At 38.6% G+C, this 26,077-nt stretch overlaps 1 protein-coding gene across 6 annotated transcripts in view; it reads left to right on the forward strand.

Annotated features, from left to right (window-relative positions):
- The window catches only part of LSM14A (LSM14A, mRNA processing body assembly factor), a 53,231-nt gene extending 34,909 nt beyond the window's left edge, over window positions 1–18,322 (forward strand). The window contains exons 4-12 of one of the 6 annotated variants that reach the window (XR_001919478.1): window positions 33–155; window positions 4,504–4,680; window positions 4,965–5,030; window positions 8,581–8,763; window positions 8,877–9,048; window positions 10,156–10,387; window positions 14,363–14,399; window positions 15,368–15,424; window positions 16,388–16,469. Coding sequence is in view for 5 of the 6 variants with exons in the window: in XM_018062285.1 (XP_017917774.1) it covers window positions 33–155; window positions 4,504–4,680; window positions 4,965–5,030; window positions 8,581–8,763; window positions 8,877–9,048; window positions 10,156–10,387; window positions 14,363–14,389 (980 nt within the window). In the remaining variant the exon portion in view is untranslated. Of the gene's footprint in view, window positions 1–32; window positions 156–4,503; window positions 4,681–4,964; window positions 5,031–8,580; window positions 8,764–8,876; window positions 9,049–10,155; window positions 10,388–14,362; window positions 14,400–15,367; window positions 15,425–16,387 lie in introns of all 6 variants that reach the window. The other 5 variants (XM_018062285.1, XM_018062287.1, XM_018062288.1 and 2 more) reach the window with 5 other exon arrangements.

Here is a 26,077-nt window from a genome sequence, read left to right on the forward strand (position 1 = left end):
TTTATTGTCATTAAAATTTTTTTTTCTTAAAGCCGGAAGCTCCTTGACATCCTTTGGAACAGAAGCATCAAGCAGCAGTGCCCTCTCCCAAAGCAGTGCCGTTGGTTCTGCCTTTACACAGGATACAAGAGCTCTAAAAACACAGCTATCTCAAGGTAAGCTGTTTTTTCCTTCAAAAATTTCCATTCTAAGTTTCTGTGGTGGTTTTTGTCTTTCTTTGAATGGAAGAGCTTTTGCAGCTTGTAAACTATGTGTATAATTTCTATTTAGCTCTTTTTAAATTGTTATCCCAATAAGTATATTATTGAATGACTTCCACTGCCTAGACTTTTCATAATTCTTAGATCATAAAACGAAAATGGTGAACAGTTTGAATTTTTTTTTTTTTCCTAACGAAGCAATTAGATTGTTTGTATATGGTGGTTGAGTCACTAAGTCATGTCTGACTCTTGTGATCCCATGGACTGTAACCCACCAGACTCCTCTATCCATGGGATTTTCCAGGCATGAATACTGGAATGGGTTGCCATTTCCTTCTCTATGGGATCCTCCTGACCCAGGGTCTAACCTGAGTCTCCTGCATAGCAGGCAGATTCTTTACTGGCTGAGCCATATATAATATATACTTGTATATAATACTTAAATATTATAGGTTAGTCTCAGACTCACCACTGAGGATGAATTCTCTGTGAATCTGAAATAGTAGCTGAGGAAACAAGCTCTTCCTTAGGCTGTGGCATCTTTCCTATCGTCCTCGTAATCTAGAGCAGTGGCTCTCAGTGTGGCCACCTAGAACCAAATCATCTCATCTGGAATGCTTCTTTAAAGTGTAGATCCTGAGAACTGCTACATAAGAATCCTGGGAGCTTGGAGATGTGCATTTTAATAAACTTCTTAGAGGATCCTGTTTCGTTTGTTTTTCTACCAGCCAGTCTCATAACCTTCAGTGATTCTAAGATTCCTTTTCTTTATCTGCTAAAATAGCTGATACTGGCCCATAGCTTTATATGGATATTTACTTTCAAATAAAACAGTATAAAGTCATTTCAGAAATATGCTGTAATCAGGACAATATTTTCAAAAACTCTTCAGGGTAAAATCAAGCCAGTGCTAAACATAGTCCTGTGTATCTCACTTTAGATATTTTGAAATAGTTGTAGGTACTTTTATTCATATTAACTTAAAATAACTTAATTTTTAATTTGTTAACAATCTGAAGATTTCTTGTAAGTATTAATAAATTAGAAATAGACTAAGTGTACTGTGTACCACAGGGAACTATATTTAATATCCCATAATAAACCATAATAGAAAAAAAGCATGAAAAAAGAATGTGTGTGTGTATGTATATAACTGAATCATTTTGCTTTACAGTAGAAATTACACAACTTTGCGAGTACTTCAATAAAATAAATTTTTAAAGAAAGAAATACACTCAGTATAGGAAGAAAATAAAAATACTCAATTTCACTACCCAGGAATAACATATTTATTTGCAGATTTTAACATAAGATTTCCTTCTGAGAGAGAATACTTGATCTTTTTAAGCATTAAGTTTTTGTACTATAAAATAGGACCTTACTGATAAACTAACAGACTTATTGTAAGGGTTAATTTTTTAAAAATGTGTGTAGTGCCCTTTGCATAGTACCTGACAGGGAACATGCTCAGTAGATGTTAGCTGTCTTAATTAATAACTAGCATTAACCTTAATATTGAAGCACCAGAAAGATTCTTATTAAAATCATAATAAAGAACTCTGGATCTCATTGCTACTCAGCATTGTTCTGGAATTTTTAGTTATGTCAGAAAAAAGAAGTATGAATACTAGAATTAGCATTATTTGTCAATGCTAACTTTCTTCTTGGAATTGAGATTCACTGAAAAACCTAAAACTAATAAGGGACTTAAATTAGAGCTAAAATGTAGAGAATAAGTACAAAAATCAATAGATGTCCTAAAACCTAACCCACTGATTATTAATGGGGATAAAAGAAGATGTTCACAATGATGAGAAATAGAAATTATATAGAAAATACATAATAAATATGACCAGCCTCTGATGAAAGAAAATGTAATAGAGGGACATAAAAGAAGTTGCCTATAATCAGAAAAGCATATCTTATCTCTAAATACAAAGATTTAGTTTTAGGAAGACTTTACTTCGCATAATAACTTTACTGTACTTTGTAAGAGAACCTAATAAAACACATACACAGACTGTCTTAAAAGCATGCAAATATACCTAGACATGTTTTAAAAGTAATGAGATAGGGCTTACCTCTTAATAAAGTATACATAAAATAAAGCAGTGCAGGAATAAATTTAGAGATGAATGGAGCAAAAGTCAGAAATAGATCCAAGTATAAATAAGTAATTAATATATGATAAGGATGCTATTTTTAAATTAGTAGAGAAAGACTTGTTGTCCAGTAAATGATATTGTTAGCAGATAACTGTCTGATCATTTGGAATGTTAACTCCAGAATTCTTCCCTCATACCTCAGCCTAAAATAGGTCTTAAATAGGTTAAAATGTTTTTTTTTTTTTTTTTTAATTTTTACAAGAAACAATGAGAAAGGAGGCCTGGGGTTCTGCATTTTAATTTCACCAACTAAATTTCTGAAATTTATCAAATTTTAACACCTAGAATTTTCTTGTAACTGGGAAGATAAGAATGAAGGTAACTTGAGAGAGTGTGTTTATAATAAGAGCTTTTGAGTTTTATGTTTGCATGTATGCTAAGTCACTTCAGTTGTATCTAAGTCTGCGACCCTATGGACTGTATAGCCTGCCAGGCTCCTGTGTCTATGGGATTCTCCAGACAATGATACTAGACTGGATTGCCATGTCCTTCTCTAGGGGATCTTCCCAACCTAGGGATTGAACCCTATGTCTCTTACATCTCCTGCATTGGCAGGTGGGTCCTTTATCACTAGCACCACCTGAGAAGCCTCTATATAAGATCATTTAATGTAGTGTCATAAAATTACCTATAAACAGGGACTTCCCTGGTGGTCCAGTGGTAAGAATCCATATAACATTGCAGGGCACACAGGTTCAATCCCTGGTCAGGAAACTAGGATCCCACATGCTGTGGAGCAGCTAAGCCCGTGTGCTACAAGAGTCTGTGCCACAAGGTCCCACGTGACACATTGAAGATCCTGCATGTCGCAGCTAAGACCTGATGTGACTAAGTAAACAAATAGAGATTAAAGATAGAATTACCTAAATAACAAGCTTTTCAAAAAACATTTGTTCAATAAATAAATCACCTTTATTTTAACAAATAAATACTTCTATAAGGTGATAAATAATTACAGAAATTTTTCTCTTAGGTCCAAACTTATATAAACTTGTACCATGATTTCCCATTATAATTAATGGGAAAATTACAGTGTTTCTGTTAACGGCAGACTGAACTGTGACATTAATGTCATGCTGGAAATAGTGACACACATTTGTCATTGCATACTTTAGATAACCATAAACCAGGGGAGGATACTGATAAATAATACCTGAAGCACCTGGTGCACAGCAGCCCGTGTGCTCTCAGCACTCAGCCAGGTCCCCAGTTTGGAGCCTGTGCATATAGCACAGGTGGATAGTAACATTTGCAGCACATTTGGGATGTTTTGGTTTTTTTTTCTTTTACATAAAAGTGAGCATAATTTTTTAAAGCAAAAGCTATTTTGGTACAATATCATGGAATGTGAGAGCACCTTGAGCAGAGATTTACAGCAAACATAGGGGACAAAAAGCATGATGGGAGCACCCAGTGTTACATTCTTCTGTTCGTACTGTGACCAAGCTCTGACCTCATAAAAGGAAAAATGGAATTTGTAAGTACAAAACCTATATTAAGCAAAAACTTGCCTAGAGATCATTCAAATAGCGAAGATTGAGTATAGTTATTGTGTAATTATCTGAAGGTTTCATTTGTTGCTGGTCTTTTACTATTAATTACCCAAGCCCCTAAGGTATTGAAGAACTTTGCTGTACTTTCTGCTGCTTTACTTCCTTTATAATACTTATAAGTGTATCACTTTAGATATATCTTCAGAAAACACTAAAAATGTTAAAGCCTCTGAAAATAATGACTGAAGTGTCAATATAATCTTGTGATTGTGGTTGTTGGGGAAAGCCTACATCTGATCTGCCTAAATGCTCTTTGATAATATACATGGGGAATTTTGTTCCATCCACAAAAGTTAAACCTTATTCTACTAAGTAGAAATACAGATTCAGTTTTCACAGTTTTTTGTTTGTTTGGGTGGGATTTATTTTTACTTTATTTTTCTTCTTTTTTTTTTTACAGTAGTTAAGTGACCAGCCCACTAAAAGATAAACAGTTTTAAGCTCTGGTCTAATGAGTAGATGGATCCAAAGTATGCAGAGGATTTGAATTGATGGAAATAAAGCTCTAGATGTTTTTTTAGGGTCTAGATTATTTTGAAACACCCAAAGGTTAGGGTAGTTTCTTATCTTTTGGTTACGTTTTAGGTCGTTCAAGCCCTCAGTTAGACCCTTTGAGAAAAAGCCCAACCATGGAACAAGCAGTACAGACCGCCTCGGCTCACTTACCTGCTCCAGCACCTGTTGGGAGAAGGAGCCCTGTATCAACCAGGCCTTTACCATCTACCAGCCAAAAACCAATAGAGAATCAAGAGCACAGGCGAGGTAGAACTTTAGCTGTTTACTATTTCTTGATTGACCGGTCAGCATCTTCCATTCAACTTATTTTCATTAAAAAGATTTACTTTATGTGAAATGATCCTAGAAGGTTTAAACTGAACTTGAGAGAATGTTCATTCAGTCTTTCAAATTCTACAAAGTAGTGATGGTGGTGGGGTTATATGGATTTTTGGTTTTGTTCTGGGTTTGTTTGTTTTTCCATTTCTGACTTTCCAGAAGTTTTTGATTATGTGTCCCAAGTTGACTGTCACTTTCTGTATATTCTATAGCTGAAGTACATAAAGTCTCAAGACCAGAAAATGAACAACTCAGAAATGATAGCAAGAGACAAATAGGTAAGTAGTTACTTGGATCTGAAAGCATAGGATCTAATCCTATGCTTATCAATTAAACATTTGAAATGTATGATGTGTAATTACTATTTTTAAAAAAGAACAGCAAGGTTTGGTAGCTATACAGGAGTAGCGCAGGAGAGTTTCATTGTGTTATTTTGATTATGGTGCTGATGCTGTGGATCTATGTATGTAGCAAAAGGTCATAAAACTGTACATAAAGACATACCAGAAAATGAGTACATGCAAAACTATTGAGATCTGACTATGAGATCTTAGTGTAGTTAATTATATTGTGCCAGTGTCCTCGTTTTTCCCAGTTTTAATAATGTACAATAGATAATCAAGATGTTACTGTTGGAGGGGAAGCTGGGTGATGGACACTCTGTACTACTTTTTTCATTTTTTAATCTAATTGTTTCAAAATATATTTTTTTAATCATCATTATATGTCTGGAATAAAACCTGCTTGTTGGTAAGCAATTGTCTTTTAATCTTAAATATCTGCGAGATTGGTGTACTTTTATTTTTATATTTTATATTGTTTAATGGCTTTCTCTTTTGTACTGTCTTTTGTATTTTTTTATGTTTTTGTGTCATGTTAGCATTATAAAATTGCTTTCTTTGTTTTCTGTGTTTTTAAAAATGGAATCGAGAATTCACTGGTGGTCCATGGGTTAGGACTTGGCGCTTTCACTGCCATGGCCTAGATTCAGTCCCTCTTCTGGGAACTAAAATCCTACAAGCCACATGGTGCAGCCAAAAAGAAAAGAGAAAAGAATGGAATCATTGGAAACTGTGTTCAATATCCTGTGGTAAACCATAATGGAAAAGGATATGAAAAAGACTATATATTTTATATATATATCTGAATCACTAGCAGAAGTGAACATAGCATTGTAAATCAACTATACTTCAATAAAATAAATTTTTTAAAAAATGAAATTATCTGTACCTTAAAAATTTGAGTTTTCTCATTAAAATTAAGTCCTTTCTTTTTTGAAGTAATTATTTAAGAAGTTTAACTTTCTTTCATAATTATTGACTTAATACTTGTATACTTGGTCTTTTTGGTAATCTGTAACATACCCCAAATCCATCTATTTTATTATTTTCATATTCATTAGCAGAGAATAAATTATGATTTAAAACTCTTCCAAGTTAAAAAAGAAAGGCAGTGGGTAATCAACTTAATTACATAATAGTTGGGAGATGATCTTCAAGTTTAGAAAGCTAGAAAACACTATTTCTTCTGTACATTTTCATATGTGTTTTTATTTATGCTGTGTGCCATAGAATTAACAGAAGTTAGGGTTTGGTTTTACTGTGTTTCACTTTTTTTTTTTAATTTGCAAAAAATGAAAGAACTCCTCTCTTCTCAAGATAAAATAATTGCTATGCTTCCATCATTCAAAAATCATGTAAAGTAGTGTTCACTTTGGGAACACATATACTAATATTGGAATAATTCACATGGCTTCTGCACAAGGATAACATGCATGATAAATCATGAAGATTTCATATTTTAATATAAAAGGAATGTGTGTGTCTATCTGAATCACTTTGCTATATACCAGAAACTTAACAACATTGTGAATCAACTACAGCTACAAAAATAAATAGGGAGTTCCCTGGCAGTCTAATGGTTAGGACTCTGCACTCTGACCGCCACAGACGCAGGTTCAATCCCTGCTCAGGGAACTGGTCCCACAAGCTATGCAGCACAGCCAAATAAGCAAGCAAATAAATAAATCATGTCAAACAATAAATAAAAGTATCTTTCGCTGCCTTTCAAAATTTAAAACATAAATATCATGCTGTACTTGCTGGCTTGTGGCCAAGACATTTTCAGTAGTAAAGCTGAATATTTAAGCATCCTGCCTGTCCACATTTAAGTGTCTGGCTATACTGCTGAGGATATTTGTGGTTTGTTTTCTCAAACTTGGGCAATTGCAAAGTTTTATTTAGAGACTAGTGAGCACAGAGATGTCTATTACTGTGCAGTCATTATGTGTTATACATTTCACATAATTATAATCATTGAATTCATCCTGCTTTTATAGTTTTCTGTTGAAAGTGAAAAAAAGTCACTCAGCCCTGTCCAACTCTTTGTGGCCCCGTGGACTGTAGCCCACCAGACTCCTCTGTCCTCGGTATTTTCCAGGCAAGAATACTGAAATGGGTAGTCATTCCCTTCTCCAGGGGATCTTCCCAACCCAGGGATCAAACCCAGGTTTTCTGCACTGCAGGCAGAGTCTTTACCTTCTAAGCCACCAGGGGAGCCCATATTTTTCTGTCAATTCGTCAAATACTATTCCATGTTTCTCTTATAATTTTGTTTTCTTAACTGTTCCTCTTATTTGGATTCTCAGGTTTTTACTGTAATTTATGCTACTTTGGTATTGCTTTACCATGCCTCATAAATCTTGTTATTGTATTAAATTGTAAAGAAAGGATAGATACAGGAAGACTTGAATAATATGGATCTATTTAGAGAGAGACCGTAAAGGTGAAGCAGGAAGTGGTTGGAGGGGTTGAGATCTGATGCTTCTTGTCTTTTGAGGTCTCTTGCAGTTTGTGCTAATGTGCTCATTTATTTTTCTCCCTGTAAATCTTGGTTTCTATGATTTTTTTCCATAAAAGGCTTCCTAAATTTTGAGAACCCAGTATACATTTGACACTTCATAGGTATTAGGGATATAAGCAGAACAAAGTAATGTAGTGCAGAAATCTCCCAAATTGTTTGATTGTATACAGTATCAGCCCTAACTTAATTGGTGGGGAATCTACCTATAATGTGGGAGACACAGGTTCAATCACTGAGTTGGGAAGATCCTCTCAAGAAGGAAATGTCAACCCACTCCAGTATTCTTGCCTGGAGAACCCTATGGACAGAGGAGCCTGGCGGACTACAGTCCATGGGGTCGCAGGAGCCGGACACGACTTAGCAACTAAACCACTACTACCATACTGTATCAGCAGCATGTTTGAATACAGACCCCATCAGAATAAATTTCATTAAGGACTTTTATAAATTTCATATTTATAAATTTTATGTGCACTTTTTTCAGTCTCAGGAGGCTCCCCTGGTAGCTCAGCTGATAAAGAATCCGCCAGCAGTGTAGGAGACCCCAGTTTGATTCCTGGGTCAGGAAAATCCCCTGGAGAAGGGATAGGCTTCCCACTATTCTTGGGCTTCCCTGGTAGCTCAGCTGGTAAAGAATTAGCCTGCAGTGCGGGAGACCTGTGTTCGATCCTTGGGTTGGGAAGATCCCCCGGAGAAGGGAACGACTACCCGCTCCATTATTCTGGCCTGGAGAATTCCATGACGGTATAGTCTACAGTGTTGGCTGCGAGTGAGCGACTTTCACTTTCTTTCACTTTCTTCTCAGTCTACTACGTATTAATTATTTGTGAAACTTCATCTCTTTTTTGTATTAAAAAAATACAAATATAGTCAGGTATATAGAGACTTATAAGCATTTCTGTTGTTGACCATAAAGACCATAATAATAGCTTCTGCTTTAAACCAGCTTATTCTTTATTAATATAGTGCCAGGTGCTCCTTCAGCTCCAAGGAGAGGGCGTGGGGGTCATCGAGGTGGCAGAGGAAGATTTGGTATTCGACGAGATGGTCCAATGAAATTTGAGAAAGATTTTGACTTTGAAAGTGCAAATGCACAATTTAACAAGGAGGAAATTGACAGAGAGTTTCATAATAAACTTAAATTGAAAGGTGAGTTTTTATTTTTCTCCTCAGAGAATACTCTTTTCTGACCATGTGAATTATGGATATTTAGGCCAAATCTTGACTTATATGGTATGTACCTTTTTTTTTTTTCTCATTAGAAGATAAACTTGAGAAGCAGGAGAAGCCTGTCAATGGTGAAGATAAAGGAGACTCAGGAGTTGATACCCAAAACAGTGAAGGAAATGCAGATGAAGAAGATCCACTTGGACCTAATTGCTATTATGACAAAACTAAATCCTTCTTTGATAATATTTCTTGTGATGATAATAGGTACAGTCTTTTAAGCTGCTCTTGTGCAATTAGGAGGTTGAAGTGTGAAGTGATTCCTGATAAATTCAGAGTGTAATGAATACTTAAAAGTCCCTAGGGACTTCCCTGATAGTCCAGTGGTTAAGGATCCATGCTTCCCAGTGGGCATGGATTTGATCCCTGGTTGGAGAACTAAGATCCCACTTGCTGTGTGGTGCAAACCCCCCAAAAAATCTAATGACTACAATTTTTTAATATTTTGATAAAAGAAGATAACTAATACTAAAATTTTAAATGATATTACTTTTGGAAAAGAAGAAATAATCATCTATTTTTGTTTGGGGGTGCATTCACATTCGAAAATTAGTAATTAAAATAGAAGCATTCGTCTAACATCTAAATACCTTTTACTTTACCCCTCTACAGTGTAGTTCAGTTGAAGTTTGCTGATGTAGTAAAACTCTGCTCTATTGCAATAAATATGAATCCAGAAAACTGGTTGATTGGAGGACTCGGCATAACAAAGTTGCAGTTTCTGCTGCCTGGCTCAGGCCTGCCTTCTGTTGCATTTTGGTGCCACCCAGTGGTGGTTGTCTGCTTCAGTTTAAACATGGATGGCGATGGTGCTGAATCTGATTGGGCTGTCGGCCAGCAGCAGTGATTCAGAAGCTTTAGGCATCAGGTCCAGAGGTTGGACCAGGAGCCTAGTAGTATCTAGGGAATCAACCCTTTATCCCCTCCCATCCTGAGGCAGGGTTTCCTTTCCCTTTCTTCCTTTGAGGCTGATTGGAGGGTAGAGTCAACTACCAATCCCATTTATTGAGGCTGTCCAGTTTCTTTGTATCATCAGCTGCATTTGCAATAAACAATACCAGTCAGACTTTCACATGAAGTGTAACAGAATATAATAGGAACATATTGCCATGGACAGCTTGTGATGACTTAGATGAGGTACTTTTGTAGGTTTTTTTGTTGTTTTTTGTGATTTTTTTGATGCTTAGGAATTATTTAGCCTCAGTTTGGAAATTAAGTGCCTCATAGTCTTGCTGGCAAATGTTCTTTAAAAGTTGATACACTACAAAAAAAAAAAAAAAACGATATACTAAAGATTATTTGTCCTCATAATAGAGAGCGGAGACCAACCTGGGCTGAAGAGAGAAGATTAAATGCAGAAACATTTGGAATCCCGCTTCGTCCAAACCGTGGCCGTGGAGGGTACAGAGGCAGAGGGGGTCTTGGTTTCCGTGGTGGCCGAGGGCGTGGCAGTGGCCGAGGCAGTGCCTTCACCACTCCTCGAGGATTTCGTGGTGGATTCAGAGGAGGTCGTGGGGGCAGGGAGTTTGCAGATTTTGAGTATAGGGTAAGTGTTATTGTTTTGGGGTTGGCTTGCAATTGTATGAAACTCAAAATGTTTTAAATTTTTTATCTATTGGGAGTGAGTATTTCTAGGACATCTGTGTAACTTCCATTTGACTTTTCAGTGGAGGATATACTTGATTATGATATTTATATAATTTTAAGGAACAGTAACTTCTTGGCTAATGGATCTAATTTTTTAAACTATTTTCTTTTACAATTGGAGGAAGTGAGAGAAATATATTTTTATCTTCTGTTCTAGAACCATTGTTTCAGATTTCATGGACTGGTAAAATTTCTTCTAAAAAACTATTAGAGACTGACTTAATTTCTTTTTCTTAAAAAGTTTTGTCGTTGGAGGCACAGGGAATCACTAAAAGATATTACACAATACAAAAAAGGACCATATTATATCAGCTTTATTTCATGTTACAAAGTATGCTTTAATACCGGAAGAATCTAGGAAGAACATATTCCAGAATGGAAGGCAAAGCTGTGCATTTAATATAGCTGATGTAGTATTTTGTGTACAAATGAGGAAATGGGTAAAGAAATATTAAATAACTTGCCCAAGGTTAGCTAATAAGTGATGATGCTGGATCTTGAACCTAGTACATTTGTTCCTCAGTTCATGATCTTAATTAGTTTTGTGGAAAACTCAACTACATTTTCCCTGGTTTTTTATTTTACCATGGTCTTAAAAATATCATATTGGCATATGGAAACTGCTGCTTGCAATTTCCAATTTACAGTGTTAGTTTCTGGTGTATAGCAAAGTCATTCAGTTAAACACACACACATATACAATCTTTTTCATATTCTTTTCCATTATGGTTTATTATAGAACATTGAATATAGTTTCCTGTGCTATACAGTAGGACCTTGTATAAAAAAATATATGTATAATGTATTTAAAGGAGTCTTTAAATCAATGTTACTATCCTAGTTATTGACGTTAGGGATAGTGGAAAGGAAAGTATATAATCAAAGAAAGGATCAAAATCCCATCATAAAGAAGTCTATTAGGAATTACAGAAAGCAGCTAGAAACCTAAAGATCCACTATCAGGAATTTCACTCTTCTATATTTAAAACTGGTCATTGTTGAGATCCCTCTTCAAGGATCATTAATTGTGGCCTTTGGATCTGTTCTGTTATTTTTAATGCCTTTGATACTGTGTCATCACAGCCAAGACTGCTGAAAATTAGCCTCAGATCATTAGGTCAAGATATCCAGCCATGGTAGACACAGCCTGATACATCTGCAGGACTTTTGACTTCCAAAATAGCCATTCCAACTTGGAGACTGTCTTAGGAACCATGGAATGCTTCTTTCTTGCCACTGTTCCTCCTCTTGAGGTTGCCAGTGACCTTTTGCTTACCAAATTCAATAGCTTTTTTGCAAATATTTGCCCTTCATTACTCTGCAATATTTGACACTGATAACTACTCACCCAACCTGGAATCTTCTTCCTGGGTTTCTTTTTTCTTCCATAAATACTTTCGATATTTTTCTCATTATAAAAATTAAGTATGTTCCTCACCACAGCCTATAAGGTACTTCATGATCTGCTTGCTTCTCCAGGTCAGAAGTCTAGTACTTTCTCTAGATCTTGTTGCTAGTGGGACTGCAAGCCGTTTCTGTCATCCATTCCGCTACAGATACAGAGACCTTGTTCGTGTTTAATGCCAAGCTTATTCCTGTCTCACAACCTTTTTACCCATTCCTTCTGCCTGCAGTGTTCAGTTTGCTCTATTGTGTTCTTATTTGTACTCTTGTGTAGGCTTGATCTCCCTCTCTGTCTGTCTTCCTCCCTCTCTCCTCTCCTGCAGAGATTTCCCCCTCCCCTCTCTGAGCTGATCTATTCATAGCTTCTAATCAGTTTTTCAACTTGGACCTTGGACCTTGACCTACATATTTCTGTGTTTACTTGCATTGTCCTGTGATCAGCTTAAACTTAACCTTCCTCAGAATGACCTCATCATCTTCTCACTTTCCCATATCAGTTTGGTATTCTTTTGGTCACCCTGGTAGTGGAGTATCCATGTCCACATCACCATATTCATTCCTTTGAGATATTTCTGCCAGTTACCATAGTAACCCACTGATTGCTCTTCAGACCTTCAGTCTGTCTTTACCTCACTTGAAGCATATCAGCTACCTGTTGAAGAACCTATGGCAGCTCCTTGTCGAAGACCACATTGAGTCAGTTTGGTTTGAGAAAAATGAAAGTGAAGTCGCTCAGTCGTGTCCGACTCTTTGCGACCCAGTGGACTATAGCCCACCGTGTTCCTCTGTCCATGGGATTTTCCAGGCAAGAGTACTGGAGTGTATTGCCATTTCCTTCTCCAGAGGATCTTTCTGACCCAGGGATCGAACCCAGGTCTCCTGCATTGTAAGCAAGGTGCTTTACCGTCTGAGCCACCAGGGAAGTCCATGGTTTGAGAAAAAAATGCATTTAAATCATACTGTGATCCTGATGAGAATTTTTGTAATCTTTGCCAGTATGGCATCGATTTAAGTTGTTAAACCTATCAGGCCCTCAGTTTTGACATTTGTGGGTAGAGAGTTGAACAGATTTATTTTAGATAGGCTTTTAAAAGACCATTAAAGTCTCAAGAGTTGGAAAACATCTGAGAGATGTGACCTCCTGGCCAACCCAAACGCCTCTTCTGTTGGTATCCCCTGTAGGGACTGGGAACTTACTACTGTTTCTCAGAGCATCCATTCCACCCCAAAGGTGCTCTTAATTATTAGAATTTCACAGACACATGGAATTTGAATGAAAATCTTTTTCCCTCTATCGTCAACCTATTAGTTTAATTCTATACAAATAATATATACTCTTCTTCATGATGATTTTTCATATATTTGAAAAAAAATAGCTGTCATGTTATCTTTAAGACTGGACCATTTCTTCCCTTTATCTGAACAGTAACAACTGTGTGCATGGTTTACTGATGCCAACCTCCTTTTTAAGGCCGAGTCTCACTGTTCAGCTCTATTGAGCTTTAGTTAAACTTCTGTCATATATATTGCAGAATTAGAATGCATTATAGGGGTTGTCTGCATCAGTCTTCTTTTTTTGGCTCTGCTGGGTCTTGGTTGCCGCACATGGGCCTTCTCCAGTTGGGGCAAGCAGGGGGCTGCTCACTAGTTGTGGTGCTATGCTGTGCAGGTTTCTCATCGCCATGGTTTCTCCTGCTGCAGAACCTAGACTATAGAGCTCACGGACTTCAGTAGTTGCAGCTCACAGACTTAGTTGTCCCGCAGCATGTGGGGTCTTCCCAGACAGGGACTGGACCCTTGTCCCCTGCATTGGCAGACATATTCTTAACCACTGGGCCACCAGGGAAGTCCTGCATTTGTCTTTATCCATACTAGGATATCCCTGACGGATAGTTCAACCTCTGCTTGGGTGTTTCAAGGAGTGAAACCTGAGTGGACCTTATGCTGATGATTAGAAGGTTCTAACATGACGTTGCACAGCTTTCTCTTTTTACCCTATGAGAGTCCCACTTGATATATCCAGCCCCATTTCTTATTACCCTTTAAACTATCTAATTCAAATAGGTTGAACCTTGATCATCTCTTAAACAGTTGCTTGATTACAACTAAACTTCTTTCATTGACCAAATATTTTGAATTTCTAGTATATGCCAAGCTCTGTGCTAGACATTGGTGGTAACAAAACACTTGGAGCCTTCTTGATATTATATTCCAGTGGAAAGACAGACATAGCTGAAAGTCAAGGGTTTCTTTTCAGGCTTGCCCAAGGTTTGCTGTCTCCCTAGAAATTTCTCTTCCCTCCACCTCTGATTTCTTTCTTTTCTGACCTCCTGTGGCATCTGCTTTCATCACCACACATTTTATGTATACCCATATTCCCTGTTTCAGGTGTTTTGTTTTGTTCTGCATCACCAGGTAGATGGGACCTCTTGGCATTAGTGAATATGTATTTTACTTTTCTTTCCACCAGAACACCTATGCCAGCGTGGAGCCATAGTGAGCTTGAAGTAAGTACTTAGCGTGATTAGTGTGATTCCTTAATTAGGAATAAGTTACACCAGCTTTCAGTGAGGCTGAAGGTCCATCAGTGTGGGTTCCCATTGATTGATTGTTCCAAAGTTAAATGATCCTTCTTCTGTCTACCACTAGATCCTAGACCTTCTCAGCAGCGTATTCATTCCAAATCATACCATCTGGCACCTTTAAAAGTGGAAATAGTGAGAGACCAGTATTACATAAAGGAGATTTATCTTCAAAGGATTAAACTTGTTCTGAAACGTCTAGTACTTCTCAGAGATGAAGTGCAGTGACATTTGCAGCAGCCTTCATGTAATGGGTTAGCTTTTCTCTTTATGCTTCACTGGCATAAACATTATAAGTAGGTCTGGTTGTTTAATGCAAACATGGATAAAGATGGAATCGTAGGTTTTTTGTTTTTTAAGGATTCCTCAGAAATATCAGTCAAACTAGAACCTCTCTCCCACCCTCCTCCCAGTAGATAGTTAGGAAGCCAGGAACCCGGAGGAGTTAACTTCCTTGATCTAAATGCAAGCTAAGCAAGCCAAAATTCACTCCTTGACTTCTGAGTTTTCCTTAAGGATAGTGTTAGAAACGTAGACTTATGGTGAGTTTGGTCCTGTAGTGCTTTTTCTTTTCTTTATTTTTGGGAATGGAAGATGAGGCTGGGCATGATGAGAGAGTAGCCCACTATTATTTTATATGCTGCTGCTAGGGAGGTTGAGCTGCCATGGTGGGTGAGATAGGTTGCCTTCCACTTGAGTCTTACGTTCTTCACAGAGGGTCCAGAGACAAGTATCTGAAATGACTCAGCATAGTACTTTCTCTCTCCCTTGCCCCTTTTATTTTCTCCTTTCCTTCCTGCTACCTCTCTGTCTCCCCCTCCTTCTGCCTCCTCCCTCCCTCTTTTTTTTCTTCTCTTTCTTGCTTTCTTTCTTTTTTTTTTTTTACCTTTCAGAAGACCACAGCATTTCAACCCTAAAAGGTCTGGATTGATCATACAGCTTTCTGAAAGGTAAAAAAAAAAGAGGGGGGGGCGCATGTGAAATTTGGCCTTGGTGGGGACAACAGGATCGTCTTCAGCAGCTTGCTTTCTGCATCAACTAATGCCATGCTGTTTGTATTCTAACTTAATAACATTGTACAAATGATTTTTGTATATGCAGATAAAGTTTTTCACAAAGTGTGTGTTTCTAACAGTCAGGGTAAGAATCGGCAGTAAAAATCAGGCACGTGGTAGCAGCTATTCCTGAGGAAAAGAGAAGCCCTTCACTTGGCTCTGTGTACAGGCCTTTGGTTTAGAATTAATCTCACTGGAAAACTAGAGGCTCCTTGAGATTTTTATTGCTTTCTTCTCCCTGGTTAGTTTTTTTTTTTTTTTTTAATTCACAAACAGTGCTTTGGTTTTCATAACTTGATTTCATATTTTAAATCATATTAATATTTATTTTAATCATATTTAATATTTCATATTTTCATAAAAGTTGTCCTTTTAAAATGAATTTTTCAAATCATTGCTTTCTCCTGGCATGAAACTTTGAAGAGAAATGTTATTTTGCCACCTGATATTTTATTGCTTAGTAAAGATATCAGAGACTTAGGGATTTTATTAATCTTCTTCCAATATATGTTGTCAGTGGTATTTGATGAGTTTGATCACTATGTTCAAGGCTTATTTTTTGAAATTATTAGGACAGCACCAAAGGTAGTAGGGCATACCTCTGTTTTAGCTGGGGAGCCTTCTTGCCACTGCTTTAACCTCTATTAACTGGAAAATACAGTTACAATAATGAGCTACTGCTGAGTGTGTAAGGTATAAAAAGTGTTTCCTGGAAATCAGTGAAACAAATTTATATATGAAAGTTAAGAGGAGGGTGAATTTAAAGGTAATAAAAAATATACTTAAGCAAATTAGAAATACTTATTAATAAACCCCAGTAGTTTGAAACAACTAATTTTTTTTTTTTTTACTTTTTAGAAAGACAACAAAGTTGCTGCATAGTCTACAAACAAGTCTTTGGAAATAGATGGGTTCCTAGTTCTTCGTGGTCCTGAGAATTGGTCTCAGTCTTTGGAAGAATGAAGACGTGACTTTGCTGTATATTTGTCACCAGCACTGGGATTTTGTTTGTTTGTTTTTCTGCTTAATTTCAGATACAATGCAGTTACTTTTGGGGGTGGGGGGAAGGCTCATCTTAAAAAATGAGCATTAATTATATTTGGAATAGCAGAAGGTTAAGTAATTTCTTATGTATAGTTAAACTAAAGCAGTACTCCAGTGAAACTTATAAGTATTTTTTCATCACTGAAATGATTTTTCTTATCACTAAATTGTATTTGGCAATTCCTGCAAGTTACCTGCAGATAGGGCCGTGATACTGTGTTTTGAGCCACAGAAGGGTGTGTGTGTGTGTATGTGTGTGTGTGTGTCTGTCTGTCTATATCTTTTCTTTCCTTTTTTCTTTTTTTCTTTCTTTCTTTTTTGGAAATCCTGTAATATCCTTTTTGAGATAGCTTATTTCGTCAATTAATTAGGGTGCTGGATGGTAGAGAATTTTGTCAGTCAACTATGTACACACAGTAAATACTGTTTCTTAGGCAAAGGTAACTTTTTTATATAGTTGTAAAATTCCATTATATTCCATTGCCAAAGAAACATTAAGAACTTTGTATAGCTGTATAAAAAGCAACTAATTTTTTAAAGAATAAACATTTTAAAGTCAGCAAACATACTGTGTCCTTGCAGAAGTTGATGTGTTGAGAAGAACTATGGGTGGGTCTTTTTTTTGTAGCTTTTCAGGCTTAAGATTGTTGATTTGACTTTTTTTTTTTTAAATGTTTGGAACATAAATGAAGATTTGATACATTCATTATCTAAAAAGGATAAATTACTCATGCTTGTTGTGAGAACTTTATTTTGTAGCAAATGGCATATCACAGGATTTATCCAAATAATAGATATTTTCAGTATACAAGTTAAATAATCATAGATGAGAATGTATTAGCTGTATTTTCAAATAAGTATCCCCCCTTTTTTAAGACAATAAAACTAGGTGTCAGTTAACCTGTTCTTCCTGATATGCCTGGAATTTTGTTGTGATACCTTGACTCATTCCATTATATTTCAAGAGGATTCAGAGTGTTAGAAATTATTTTGGCAACCTATGAAATACCATAACACTGGTCCTTAGGCCTGTGACCCACAGATGACTCAGTATAGAGTTCTTTGCTAATGATAAATTATTAGTGAATCTTTTTGCTATTTTAAGCTATAGTGGTGGGGGGGGGAGGAAATCTGGCCACTTTCGTGTTTTTATGAAGGCCGTGGAATAAAGGGATCCAAAGATTTAAACATTTTTATCTATTTTGATTTTTGTTAACTTTCTCCTTAAAATAATCAGTAGTGGTAAAGATACAAAAAACTGCACTGTAGGAGAATTGAAATATTTAAAGGTGGTTGATATTTTTAATTTTAATTTTATATCTTTTGTATGGCTCTACAAGAAAATGTTTTGTAATTCAGTTTCAGTATTGAGGTCCAGTACTTGGCAGCCATAGTTTAGATGATATTGTTTAATACTGTTTGCTTGCATGTTAACGACAAAATCTTTTGGAGGACCCACAAATCATGATATTGAACACATTTCTGAGACATTCGGAACATCAAGTGCTATGACAATACCTGTGTAGACTGTTGGAGATATCCTGGGCTACTTTGAAGAAAAAAGAAAAACTGTAAATACCAATTCTACATGCTCTGAAAGTATGAATTCATGCATTTTTCCAAGCCCTCTGGGTCATTGACTAGGGCATTTGGTACCCCAATAACTGGCAGCATGACATACCTGCAGTGCACCTTAAATATTAAAGCAGATTTTTATTCTGAGACAGAATAAAATGATTCAATAAAAAATGTTCGTCAAAGTTCTTTCTCTTTAAACACTAATATTCTCCTTACAATAGAAAGAAATACAGTACAAGGCCTCTTTAATACGTAAGAGTTTATATTCCTTAAAATTAGCAAAATTAATTTCTCTTTTCCTAGGATTTATATATTGTTGTAGGTGTTTAGGTAAAGCTAGAAACCCTTTCTCCCCGCTCCTAGCATGCAGCCAGCTTCGTAGTTACAATCCATGACATGAGGAGATTAAGCCAGCCAGATACAGGCCAAACTGGCAACCTCAGGCTAGAATGCATGCTCTACAGACAGGCAGGTGCAAAAGAGGGAAAAGGGGAGGGCTGATTCCTCCAAACTTGTCTTTGGAGAGACCATTTCTCCCTCCAAAAGCACAACTTGGTGTGAGGGCTAGCAAGAGAGGTCAGGAATGTTCATTCAGCTCACTGACTCTTAAATCAGGGGTGATCTGACATTGGGGAGCATTTAGAAATGTGAAAGCAGATATTCTGGTTATCACAATGATTTGAATGATTTGAGACACCACTGACATTTAAAGAGTAAGGGCCAGGATGGTAAATGTCCTGTGCTCTGCTGAACAGTGCCCCTTAATTATCCAGTCCAAAGTGCAGCAGTGTCCCTTCCATTTAGAGAAATACTAAAGTCCCTCTGCATAGAAAGGCGATGAGTGAGGAATCCCCCCGCCCCCAGGATTTAAAAAAAAAAAAAACTTCACTAAAGAAGCTATATGGTATGTGAAAGGAAAAGAACCTTACTTCCAGGAATACTGTCGGCATGTTGGAAACTGATTATCACGTAGGAATTACCGATTCATCCTGTTCTCCATCAGTTGTTCATAAATCGCTTACCAGAATCAGCTGAGGAGCATTTTTTAAAGTGCAAATTCCCATGCCCCACACTTAGCGTGTCTGATTGTAAAGTTCTGCTGTGAAAACTGGCAACCTTAAATCCCACGGTACTTCTGATGAGCCAGGTTTAGAAAGCCAATTTTAAAACATCACAGCTGGCTCATCTAGCCCCCTCCATGTTAGGGGCCTTGGTGAGGTTTCCACATAGAACTATTTTTTTTTAATTTCTCTATTGTTCCAGATTCGGTATATCTAAATTGTGGCTCCATCCTGAAAAATGGGAAAGAACTAAGTGGTAGAGGGGGTGCATGTCTGCAGGACAGAATCTAGGGGGAAACAAAGATGGAGACTTGTTTCCTCCATTGTTCAGCTGCTTTGAGTACTGAGGCTCAGTTCCCAGCATGTAGGAAATGAGTGTGTGGTGGTGCTCCTGTGTGTCAGTTTTACATGGCTTTCATCCGTGTCTCCATGGATTGTCCAGCTGAAAGAAAAGCTGCTCTTTGCGCAAAACCCTGCGGTTGCAGCTCACATCTATCTAATCGTGTCTGGATTCAGTGTTGCGGGATCTCCCTGCCCTGTTAGTTCGGAGATTGTAAGCTGGTTTAAACCGTGACAGTGGAGAGAGTGTCACAGTATAAAGCAATGAATGTGAGTGAACTTTTAGAGGAGCTCAAATGTCACGAATTTGCTTAATTTGCCTGTTTTGACTGATTTTAGAAGATGACAGGTATTAATACAATGAGAATCCAACTTGGAAGTAAAGTAGCACCATTAATCTCTGAATCTGGATGTGCCAATGGGGCTTTGCACAGAGCAGGCTGCCCTAGCTTCTCCCAGGATAGACACTGGGACAACTTGGCCTAGGAACTAGTCAGGCAAGAGACCCAAAGGAGAGTGTACCTCTGAGTGGCAGTCTCGGAGACCAGCAGCCACCAGTCGGTCAGCTCCTGTGTACACTGGGAAGCTACAGATGGAGGACCCAGGCCCTGCTCTTGGGGCTTCCCAGCCTCCTGAGGAGGAGTGATGCAGAGGTTTGTATCCTGTTTTTCAGGGCCAGGGTTGGTAAAAGCAAGTTTGTGGGTTTTGAGACATTCATAAATCTGACCCCAAGAGCACGTAGTGAGACTATGAATCTAATGTGGTTTCTGTTCTCCATGATGGTGCTGAGCTATGAGCCAGTGATATGGGTGTTCTTTAAATTCCAGCTTGGTTCATATTTAACACATATGGCTGACTGATGAAAATGACTTCAGGTTTAGCTCGTAAACACCAAAATCAACCTGAACACACTGGTGTGCATATTGTGGTTTGTAAAGAAAGCAGCCCTGTGAGGCCAAAGCACATTTCAGTTCAATAATAAGGCTTTCTTAGAGTGACTCATAGTCTAGGCACACAGAAACAACTGAGAGCGGCCAGCAAGGAGCTCATGTCCCAGAAAGTCTTGCGTTCGCCTCCAGACTTGAAGAGCAGTTTGGGAGTGGAAGGGCAGAGGAGAGAATTCCAGCTTGAGGAAGTGGGAGAAGCCGGGGCCCAGGCGAGATTGAAATGAATTCCAATGAATGATTTACAGTCACTGCAGGACAGAGGACAGAAACGTGTTTACTGGATGTCTGGAGTGCGCTTCTGTAATCCTGGTTCTCATTTAATCCTGATAATCCTCCGGAGCTAGCCCTACACAGGATTGTTGATGAGAATGCAAATCCCTGCATTGCAGTCCAGGATTTTGCTTGTGCTGAAATTGTTCTGAAAAAATCTTTTAATGGGTTAGTTGGGTGGCAGTTATCCCTTTCTTCGTTCCCCAGTGTTTAAGTTAATAGCATTTCTTTGTCCCCAAATGGTATTGGACCTTTGCAGATTGCGGTCTACAAAGGAATGAGGTGTTTCATTTTTGTAAAAGTAATACATTGTAAAAAGGATGTGGGGCGTATGGAAGATGGTTTATAAAAAGATAGAATAAAGAAAATCTATAGTTCCACCATTCAGTGCTGACCATTGATAACACTATTTGGCTATATATTCCAGGCGGCATTGTTCTATACAGGCATGTACTTCTCAGCAAAAATAGATTCGTAGTATACATACTATTGTGATACTTGGTTTTTTTTTAGCATAGTGTATTAAGTAGCACTGCTTTGTTTTAAAGTATGGTATGTACACAGACAAGTACATATATCATAATTACCTATGTAAACACTACCCAGAAGCGCATTACAACTCCCTTCCAGTAGCTTCCACCCCCTCAAGGGTAACCACTAACCTAAATTTTAACAACATAGATTGCTTTTACTTGTGCCTGTTATTTATAAAAATGGAATTATACAGTATATACTCTTGTCCTTAGCTCAACATTGTATTTGTGACATTCATCCAGGTTGTGTTTGGCTGTGCACTCTTCATTTTCGTTGCAGAATAATATTCCATTGTGTTACAGAACAATGGTTTTATCCATTCGACTGTTGATACCATATTTGGGTCATTTCTAGCTTTTGGATGTTAAAATAATGCTGGCACTGTTTTTTTCCTCCTCAAGAGAAGCTGAAGTTGGAGTGGGTGAGAGGAACACTGACTTACACCACTTAAGGACTTGGACTGCTGTGAAGGATAGTAGTGCCCAGCTATGGTGCCGCTCCACAAGTGCCCTCCTGTTTGTAACTTAAGAATAAAGTACCAGAAACCCTGGTGTGCTGCAGTTGTAGACATAGATGTGTCCATTAGAGCAGATGCAGGGTTACTCCTCTACGGGCCTAGCCTTTGTTCCCCAAGGACACTGCTCTACCCACCACCCTTCCCAGTGGCAGCACCAGAGTATTCCTTGCCCTGCAAACCAGTGTTCAGGACGTGGGCTCCATGTCCTTCCTCCCTCCCTTCCTGGCAAAACCCCTACTTACTCTGTTGAGGTTTATGTGATCCTCTCACTCTCCTGGTTACCTGATAACTACCGTCTTAAAAAAAAAAAATTATTCCTGTCTTTCTCTTCCTCTACACTTGCATCCTTCCAAGTGAATTCATCTGTGTGGTTTACCCATCTATGTTGGGAGTCCCCAGGATCATCCTACTCAAGGACTGTCATTCTTAGGGCAAAATTAGAAAGGTGCAACGCAAAATTAAGAAAAGGAAAAGTTATGTGGGCAAAGTCTAGAGCAAACCAGGCTCAGGCTTTAGGAGGGTGTCACAAAGGATGTATCAATACTTGATTCCCCAAGCAACAAATTGTTCCAACCTGGATGGAATGTTTTTTTATCAAGGAAACCCCCTCAGCAACTGAGGGCCCAGGGTTTTGACTGGGGTCTGGTTATGTAGGAACCTTCCGTGTGGCACATACTAAAATCCAAGACTTGAAAGCATAAGTAAACCACCTTGATTGTGCAAACAGTTTAGGCATCTTGAGCCACTCTTAAGTGTTGGGAACGATGGAAACCCTCCTCAAATCCTAAGTTTCCAAGTGTCAGCCAGGGCTGAACTTATAAGCCGTCTTTATAAAGGAAAGTAGTCAGCCTTGCTGTGTTAATTCTTGTGGAGCCACCCCACACCCTAGTTCCTGTTCCTTATCCCGTGACCTTTTCTTCTCATCTCCTCCCATCGAAACCTGTACACACACCTGGACCTTGTCCATCAGCCTCAACTGCATCAATCTCTGAATCATGGATTTAGACACCTCACACTTGGCTCTTCCAACTGACTTCTTAAGAAATAATAATTACACACAGAGTGACCTAACCATTCCTTTGCTCAGTAACTGCTTTCAGCTTGATTGGTGCAGACCTCCAGGTCTGGAATCTTTCTACCTTGCTTCCATCTTTTGCTTTCCCGTTTCCCATTTCCATCTAGCCTAGACTCCTTGAACCATCATTCTCTTAAAAACCTTAAACGCTTGTGCTCTTCTGAACTTTCTGTGTTCTTGCCTAGAGAAACTTCAACCCGGAAAACAGCCACCCGCCCACATGGTCAGTATTCACTGAGAGGGTTGTGTCCTGTGGAAGAGAATCACAGGTGAATGTGTTAGTACCACTATAAACCTGACTGCTCTCTCCTGGGCCCTCAACACTGCCAGTAAAACATACTGCTACTCTGCAAATGGCCCTGTTATGCATTTCAAAAAACTAGAAGACACTGGAAGGAAACTGCCTCCGGCACTTAAACCATACTATATGCTAAGCTCATGTGCACCCAGCCTTATCCTGGTTGTCCTGTAAAAACAGAAAAGACCACGGATCAAAAAACTGCTCATGTTCTGTCTCCCTAACTCCCACCATTCCCATTCCCAGACTTAACATTATTGAGTTACCTCTCTGCCTGTATTCAACTTCTTCCTTAAGGATCCTTCCCATTCACATTTAATAATTATGCCAGCATATTCTGTGGCATAAGTAAGTGAAGTCGCTCAGTCGTGTCTGACTCTTTGCGACCCCATGGACTGTAGCCTACCAGGCTCCTCTGTCCATGGGATTTTCCAGGCAATAGTACTGGAGTGGACTGCCATTTCCTTCTCCAGGGGATCTTCCCGACCCAGGGATCGAACCCGGGTCTCCCGCATTGTAGACAGAGCATTGTAGACCGTCTGAGCCACCAGGGAAGCCCTATTCTATATACAGGCATAATGGAGATATGGGCTCAGATCGACACCCCAGTAAAGCAAATATTACAATAAAGTGAGACAGACAAATATTTGTTCTTTCCTAGTATATATAAAGTTAGATTTACACTGTACTTTTGTCTATGAAACGTGCGGTAATAGCATTGTGCCTAAAAAACAATGCACATCACCTTTATTTTTAAAAGAGGCGGAAAAATGGCCCTGATAGATTCTCTAGGTGCAGGATTGCCGCACAACTTTCAATTTGTAGAAAAGGCAATATCTGCAAAACAATAAAACAAAGAATACATATAGTAACTATGTAGCATTTATGTTACAAGCTTCTTTGTTAAGAAAATTATCCTTGAATCCTACATCCTACCAGTTCCTACTTAGAGCTCTTAACTGTCTGACACCTCATCTCCCTTTCACTTCTTAACCCACCTTGTTCCACTCCGGTGCACCACTTAAACAGTTCTTGGTAAGGTCACTAATGATCTCCAGTGAGCCTTTCGAGGTTTTCCTCTCTTACTTGCTTTGCAGAACCATTCCATACCATCCACCTCTTTCTTCTGAAACTACTCTTGTCTTCCTGGCTGCCGTACTCACCTGGTTTTCTTTCCACCCCTCTAGCTGCTGCTCCTCAGTCTGCCTAATTCTGATTCTACAGTCACCCCATTTTGAAATAGTAGTGTTCCTCAGGGTTCGACTTTAGCTTTTTTTCTATTCTCCCTGCCACTCCCTGTCTTCCCCCCAACACATACACATACTACCACAAATTATTCAGTGGACTTTCCCACATTTGGGGAAATCACAGGAGTAGCACATCCAGAAAAGCCTCACCCTGGGAAAACCACCTTTGTGATCCTGCTAGCTAAGGTCACTTGTTTTTCGGCTGGAGGGTTGGGGGAGCACTTATCTATATGGAGTTATTCCCATATTCACTTATCTAGCACAGATCTTTTCTAAGTCTGGATCTGACCCCTCCCCCTCTTTTTTTTTTTTTTTTCGGTTGGCTGCACCACTTGCAGAATCTTAGTTCCCCAACCAAGGATTGAACCCAGGGTCACCACAGTAAAAGTGCTGAGTCCTAACCACTGGACCACCAGGGACATCCCTGAGTCTCACTTCCTGATTTTGTTATTAAAGGTTTTATAGTAGCCTCTCGTGGAGAAGGCAATGGCATCCCACTCCAGTACTCTTGCCTGGAAAATCCCATGGATGGAGGAGCCTAGAAGAAGGCTGCAGTCCATGGGGTCGCTGAGGGTCGGATACGACTGAGCGACTTCACCTTCACTTTTCACTTTCATGCATTGGAGAAGGAAATGGCAACCCACTCCAGTGTTCTTGCCTGGAGAATCCCAGGGACGGGGGAGCCTGGTGGGCTGCTATCTATGGGGTCGCACAGAGTTGGACACGACTGAAGTGACTTAGTAGTAGTAGTAGCCTCTCGAATATAATGTTCCCCAAACTAAAGCGATGGATTTTTTTCCTTTTTTCCTTTTTGGCTGGCCACTCAGCTTTTGGGGTAGTAGTTCCCTGAGCCTTCAGCATTGACACCGCTGAGTCTTGACCACTGGACCACAGGAAATTCCCATCCCTCTACTTTTCTCCCAGAGTTCTTGGTCTAGTAGGCAGCAATACCATCTGCTAACCCGACTGTGCTGCGAATGTGAAAGTCACCTTCGACACTCCATTTCCTTCAGTTTCACACCAGCTTCCTGCCTGTTAGCAAGTCCTATCAATTCTACTTCTTAAATACATCTAATGTCTCTTATTTTTTAAATGTTTTATGTTGATAAGAGATATGTGTAGACATGTGTTTTAATTTAAATGCCTCAGAAGGCTTATAATGAAAGCCCTCAGTCACACTGTCATCCCTTCCCACCTAGTCTTTTGGTTTGCTTTACTGGTTTTCTGTGGAAAACAGAAAGCTATTCAACAAATCTTTACCAAGCCTTTATATGCAAGAGGTACAGTTCATTGGCAGGGTAAGCAACAGTGAACAAAATAAAATCAGCCCTTCTTGGAGCTTGTGTTCTGGGAGGAGACAGACAAATAATTAAATTTGTAGTCTGTTAAGAAGATGCTTAAGGGAAAGTTTCTTGGTGGTCTATTGGTTAGGACTCAGCATGCTTTCACTTCAGGGGCCCAGCTTCAATCCTTGGCCAATGACCAGAATCCTGAAAACCACATGGCATGACCAAAAAGATGCTGAAACTCTATGGAGAAAAAAACCACGAAGGGAGGACAACATAGGGTGTATAGGTGTGAGGGGGGATTGCTGCTTCAATTTAAAATAGGTTAGGGAACCTGACATTTGATAAATGA

Source organism: Capra hircus, chromosome 18, assembly GCF_001704415.2.
Source record: "Capra hircus breed San Clemente chromosome 18, ASM170441v1, whole genome shotgun sequence".
NCBI lineage: Eukaryota > Metazoa > Chordata > Mammalia > Artiodactyla > Bovidae > Capra > Capra hircus.